This window comes from Hipposideros armiger, unplaced genomic scaffold (genome assembly GCF_001890085.2).
Source record: "Hipposideros armiger isolate ML-2016 unplaced genomic scaffold, ASM189008v1 scaffold_0, whole genome shotgun sequence".
Lineage (NCBI taxonomy): Eukaryota > Metazoa > Chordata > Mammalia > Chiroptera > Hipposideridae > Hipposideros > Hipposideros armiger.
In genome coordinates, this window is record NW_017731350.1 from 7,719,164 (window position 1) to 7,726,254 (window position 7,091).

The 7,091-nt window shown below is 34.4% G+C and overlaps 1 protein-coding gene across 9 annotated transcripts in view; it reads left to right on the forward strand.

The window, feature by feature from the left end:
* PUM2 (pumilio RNA binding family member 2) overlaps nt 1–7,091 on the forward strand; it is a 95,625-nt gene that overhangs the window by 78,311 nt on the left and 10,223 nt on the right. For all 9 annotated transcript variants that reach the window (XM_019652688.1, XM_019652607.1, XM_019652768.1 and 6 more), the window contains 2 exons: nt 4,311–4,578; nt 6,378–6,507. In XM_019652688.1, coding sequence (XP_019508233.1) covers nt 4,311–4,578; nt 6,378–6,507 — 398 coding nt within the window. The remainder of the gene's footprint in view (nt 1–4,310; nt 4,579–6,377; nt 6,508–7,091) is intronic.

A 7,091-nucleotide genomic window follows, 5' to 3' on the forward strand; every position in this document is an offset into this window, starting at 1 on the left:
CAGGGGCTGCAGCCTACGCCGTCGCCGGCGACTCACAGCAGCCCAGCTCCAGGTTGAGCTGTTGTTCAGCATCTTAGCTGTAGAGGGCAGTGTCACGGGCCCTCATATGTGAGATCCGAACCGGGGCCCTCTAGCATCCCAAGCCAGTTCTTAACCATCGCGCCACTCGGCCAGCCTGGTAGCTGCCTTTTTAAAACAGTTCCTGTGTACAGGAGGGCAACCAGACCATGTTAATGTGCAGATAGATACTAGGTTGCCTTTTCGTTTCTCAACAAAAGAATGTGCCATGGAACCTCAGCAGCTAGCATATAGTATCAAGTTTGAGTATTAAGTTATTAAATGGACTTTATAAATAGGTAAAAAAAAATGTTGAACACATAAAACCTATTTAAAATGAGATGACAGAACTCAGGACAATGGTCTGACCAATGTCCTTTGAAAAATTATATCTTTTAATATTAGAAATGTGAAATCAATATCCCCAAATAATTAGTGTGCATATTGAGAAGCACTGCCTTGAAGTCTTTCCCACAAAATCTAGCAACGTGCAGATAAATGTACTAATGAACCGCGTTATCCAAGGCTGTTAAGAGTCTGCTCTGAATGTTCCATATACTTTTGAAAACTGATCAGAGAAAAAATACTAAACTAAAAGTACTAAGTGGATCTCTCTGCCGACTTCCATTATCATATTACCATTTCTTGACCTTTCCAGAGCCCTGCCTTCTGAAGCAGACTCTACCTAGTAGCTTATATGTAGTTATACTCTTCTCAGGCCCCAGATTCTAGTTGGATTATGATTTTATTTGAGAATGATAGTTAACAGCCTGCTATAAAATGAAACCTTAAGTTATCTTGTTTCTAATTCATTAGCCTCCAGACTTTTCTGTCAAAATTACCTTCAGACACGTTGGTTTTTATTTAAAATAAAAACTATGTGCTGAGAGTAAGTCAGTAGGTCTTATATAAGATTCAGGAATCCGTATTTTTAAAAGAATACAGAGGTCTGATAGACACATTGAGGCGCTACCATCCCATATCCTAGGTGGGTGGGGAAGAATGAAAAGTAAAGACTAATCAGGTTCATTTATTGTGTTGTTTCACTTGTTACATTGTTTTCCTCCCAGTATTTTAAAATCATTGATTTCTGATATTTAGTAGGGAAGGATTCTAAAACAATAGACTTCTCCAGGAAATTAATGAAAACTTAGAAAAATCATGTTATTTCTACTAGGAAAATTGTGAGGTGTCTGCCTTTCCCTTCACTTTCATGAATGAACTTGAAAGAAACCTATGTAAAAATAGTGTATAAGCAGCAACACACTATTGTATGACAAGCTCTGGCCTAAGAGTCCTGGCATGTCACATCACTTTTGGAGCATAGTGACTTCATAGTGAAATTATAGTACAGATCTTTGTGTCCCATACACTCTTATTCAGATAGTGCTTAAGAAGTGGTAAATGATCGAGGGATGTCACTGATGAATTGAAGGGACTGTTATCCCTTGAACACATTTGGTTCAGAATGCATCTGCTTTTAGACTAGTAGCAGTGATATGAATATAGTTTACCTTTTTGCATGTTTGGTTTTTTTTAACAAATTTTGGAATAGTGGCAGACTTATAAGAAAGTTGTAACTCTGATGAAAAAATATTCCAGCATACTCTTTACCCAGATACTCCAAATGTTATTTTACCACATTTGCTTTGTCATTTTTTCCCTCTTCTCTCTTCCTCTCCCCTTAACACCCATTTTTTTTCTAATACTTTTGAAAGGAAGTTGCAGACATGATGTCCCTTAGTCATAAATACATCAGTGTATGTTTCCTGAAAACAAGGACATTCTTTTATATAATCACAATTATCAAAGTCGGGAAATTAACAATAATGTAATACTATCAAATGACCTCAACGTTTTTGAAGATTATAGGCCAGTTGTTTTGTAGAATGTTCTGCAATCCCTAAGTAGGTTTTGGATGACATATTTTCAGTGTTTAGACAACCAAATTAAATTGGGTTTTAAATGCTTCTTAATTTGTAAGGAAAGGAAAGGAAGAAATCCTGCCCTAAATGAAGTTTTTTTTATAACTGAAAGTACTAATTAGCCTTCTAGAACTGAAATTTTGAGATTTCTTTTTTTAAACACAAGGCATTTTAACATTATGAGACATATTAAGTTGTCAGAATGCATCAGGAGTTGGTGTTAGAATTAGAAGCTAATAGGATATAATTAAAGAATATCTAGACATGGGAGAAATTTCTGTTGAATATTGATAGAACTACTTGGATGGTACCAAATAAAATTGGCATAGTCATTTCCTGGAGTAAGTATGTCTTTAGATTTTGGTGTTGAAAATCTTCAGTGCCTTAAGGGTAAAGAAGTAGAATTAGGTCTTGTGTTTGAAGTAATGAGAAGCAACGGTTCAGAGCCAGTAAGAAGAAAGGGAGAAGTGAACAATTAGGGAACAGCTAGGACATTTGTGTGAGAAATAGGTTTGGAATAATGACATGAAAACTAGGCTGAAGAATTTAGAGGATACGCTCTAGCAGGATGCTGTAGGATTTTAGTGGAAAGGGACACCATCAAAGTGGCCTTTGAGTGGGAAAATATAATTGTAAAACCAGATTGCGATGATAAGCAAAGCACCCCTGTCCTACAAACAGATTAAAGAATTGTTAGAGACTTGAAAGGCTAGTGATCAGTTTTTGTTGTGAACAATTAATGGAACTATAGAAATAATAGCGACTTGAAGGGTTAATAGTGAGGACACTGAGACAGTATTAAGATGCCGAATTCTTTCACTTTTAGATATTTCGTGCATGAGCACTGAGACAGTTATGTAGAACTGGAATGAACAGAAGAATTTGATGTTATTGATTTTGGTGTATAAAATGGCTTGTTAAATTACACACTTTTAAGGAAAGATACTGCAGAACTGGCCCTCAGGCAGTTGATGTTATATAAAATATTCTGAATATTTATTTATTGTGTATTTACTGTCTGTCAGACATGGTGTTAGGCACCAGGTTTCTACCATGTAGATGAATGTAATTTTATGGTACTTACATTGGAAAAGGGGCTGAGGATTCAAATAAATAATGTGTATAATCTACTGGAAGATGGGAAATTCAATGAAGAAAAATAAAGCTAGGGCAGTGGGGACTGGAAGTAAAAGAGGAATGTCCTAACCAGGTCACTCTCCGGGATTATAACACTTCCTGCTCCTTGTCCCTATAACTCTTTTTGGCCTTTAATGCCTCTGTATAACTTTGCACTGACAGTGTGTCCTGTATACCTGGATTGTATATACAGCACTACTCTACATAGAGGCGGCATACAGTAGCATAAAGCTGATGGTGGATTTTGTTTATCTGAACTACTGAACCTGCATTTTGCAGTTTTCTACACATTTTCTTTTTTAAAAGGACACTGTCAAGTACTTTTAAATGATTATTTGTAGTAAGAACAATTTCCTGCTTGTATTTATTTTTGTTTCTATTGACTACCCTTTAATATTGTTTGGAATGGAATTTAAGTAAAAGGACTTTTATTCATTTGTCTTAAATGATCAGTATTTAAACTCTAGGAATAATAAATGCACTTTATTACTACCATTTATCTGTAAAATAATATTTTATGGAGAGTATATTTTAAATAAAACATTTTAAAATAGTGTATAATTTGTGTTTATTATCTAATATTGTAGGTTTTTTAACTTCAAAAAATAATGTGTATTAATGAAGAAATAATTTTTTTTAAAAGACGTGTATATGACTGCATTTTTTATGTATTCCAAAAAAGTACAGATTTAGCCTTTAGTGTTCATTAACACTATGAGTAAATACTAGTCAAACTATTTCATTGGCTTAAAATCTGAGTTTGCTAGCTATTTGTAACTTGCTTGTTAATGTAACTGAAAGTTTTGTTTGGTTTCAGTATTCTGGTATTGATATTGATATTAGTACTTATGACACTAGTTATAATTATGTTTTAAACTAAGCTTCTAAGAATAAATACAGGTTCTGTGTATGATATTACATGTTACAATTATGTTGTAAAGCAAACTGCCAAGAACAAATACAGTTTTACTTTTCTCATGTTTTCTAGTCTCTTTTTTGCTCCATATCCCGTAGCCACACACACATTAAGTAAATGGGTGAGATTTCCCCTCCAATTTTAATTTCCCATTATAATAACATAGGAATTAGTGGGTGAATATTTCTTTACTGATTGAATTTTTAGTTTATTAACTTTTATTTGAGGAATGATTTTGTCAAAAGTATTTGCTGACCACAGCTGTTTTGTTGTAGGAGGACTGACAAATGGTAGTGGTCGATATATTTCTGCAGCACCTGGAGCAGAAGCAAAATATCGAAGTGCTTCAAGCGCTTCCAGTCTGTTTAGCTCCAGCAGCCAGCTCTTTCCTCCTTCTCGGCTGCGGTATAACAGGTCTGACATTATGCCTTCTGGCCGAAGTAGATTATTGGAAGATTTCAGGAACAACCGCTTCCCAAACCTTCAACTTAGAGACTTGATTGGACACATAGTTGAGTTTTCTCAAGACCAACATGGTTCTAGGTAAGTGCTGATGATTTTTGCTACTTTCTACTGCATTTTTGTTTTGAAAATTGCTACTTATAAGACCCTAAGTTTCTCTTGAGTAGAATCATTTGATCTGCGTAGAAGTTGGAAGCTTTTAAAAAATACCCAATATCAATTACTATTTTTCCTTTCATATTAGGATAAATGATAAAAATACAGATGTAAATTTATTTTTTAAGATGTTCCAGTTTTCTGTGGTGAGCATTTTTTATAATGAAAATATAGCAGTGCTTTTGTTGGATTATTTCTATTACATTGACTCTGAATACATTTCACTTATTTAAATTTTCTGAAAATACCGTGAATTGCATTTGTGGGCTTGAAACATCCCTGGTTGTTTAAAAACAAAAAACATTAAATGTTTTTGTTTTTTCTTTATAGATTTGTATTTAATGTTACTTAGCTTAAATTGAAATATTCACTTGTTACAGAAAAATTTGATGGCTTTGTACATGAAATACATGTACTGTAATGCTTGAGGTATATGGGAATTAGTGTTGTCAGAATATAGCACTGAAAGGAAAGTAGCAGTAGAATTCTAATACATTTATCAAATTTGAGATATTTTCTCTTTATAGTTTAAAGGTAAACCTGAAGTTTTTTAAAAGTAGTTTTTTGGGGCAAAAAAAGGTTTTGATTAGATAGTTGCATATAAATTTTATCTCCCTATAGATGAAAATTTCTTAAGAGCAGCAAGTGATCCTTATGTCACTCACAAGGGCTAGGTTATTAAGAATTCATTTGCGTTTGAATTTTATTTCTAAGTTTCTTTTATTATATTCTAAAAATATTTAGTAATATTGTTTGTATATTATGAAATATACATGAATTAATATAAGTATTGCCACCCCAGCTTTTTTTCATTTCCATTCTTATGAAATCCCTTTTTCATCCCTTTACTTTCAGTCGGGGCAGGTGTGTGTGTGTGTGTGTGTGTGTGTGTGTGTGTGTGTGTGTGTCTTTGTATCTGAAATGGGTCTGTTGTAGACATATGTATGGGTCTTGTTTTCTCATCCATTGAGCTACCCTATGTCTTTTGATTGGAGCATTTAATCCATTTACATTTAAAGTGATTATTGATAGATACATGTTATTTCCTTTTTATTATTCGTTATGTTCCTGCCTCCCCCACCCCACCTCCCTTCTTCTTAAAGAAATCCCTTGAACACGTTTCTTGGTTTCTTGTAATACGTACTGGTTTGGTTGTGATGAACTCCGGTAGCTTTTATTTTTTTTTTTGGTCTGGGAACCTGTTTGTTCTCTCGGTCAATTCTAAATGATAGCCTTGCTGGGTGGAGTTATCTTGGTTGTAGGTCTACTTGCTTTTCATTTCTCCTGCCAGTCCCTTCTGGCCTGCAAAATTTCTGTTGAGAAATCATCTGACAGTCTTATGAGAACTCCCTTGTAGGTAACTAACTGCTTTTCTCTTGCTGCTTTTAAGATTCTCTCTTGAATAACCAGTAAACTGTAATTTTTTTTCATTAATTATAATGCAACCAGAATTAACTTAAGAATTAAACATCTATGTCCAGATTTTTTTGCCAGTCTAATTAGTAGTTAAGGTATTAGAAAAGAAATGCTTCATAACTTTTGTTCTTTTTGTTTTACATTAGCTGTCCACAGTATAAAATGTGTTAGTACTATTTCTGGGAATGATTTTATCCGTGTGTGTATATATGTAGGGTTGGAGGTATGTAGTACTCAAGTCAGATACAGATTTTGCAGAAGCTTATTTCCAATGTACTGTTGTGGCATATAAAATTTTTCCCACATAGGTTCATACAACAAAAGCTAGAAAGAGCTACTCCAGCTGAGCGACAGATGGTGTTTAATGAAATTCTCCAAGCAGCATATCAATTAATGACAGATGTTTTTGGCAACTATGTTATACAAAAGTTTTTTGAGGTAAGCACCCATACATGTTTGCATATCTACCCAACTACTATATGCTTAATGCTTAGAAAAACGCTGAAAGTTGGGTAAGAGTCATTTTCACATAAAAACATATGAGCTTGGGAGAAAATACTTACAAATCATGTATCTGATAAAGATTTATATCCACAATATTTAAAGAACAACTAAAACTTAACAAAAGACAACAGCAAAAGTGGACAAAGTACTTGAATAGACATTTCCCCAAAGAAGCTATACAAATGCCCAATAAGCACATGAAAAGATGCTCAGCACTCTTAGTTATTAGGGGAAACGCAAATCAACACCACAGTGAGATTCTACTTTTACATGTACTGGGATGACTGTAATTTTTTTTAAAAAAGGAAAATAACAAATGTTGGTAGAGATAAAAAGAAGTTGGAACCCTTATACATTGTTGGTGGGAATGTATAATGGTGTAGCTGCTGTGAAGAACAGTTTGACAGTTCCTCAAAAAACTAAATGTAGGGCCGGCCGAGTGGCGCGATGGTTAAGAACTCGCTTGGGATGCCAGAGGGCCCCGGTTCGGATCCCACATATGAGGGCCAGTGACACTG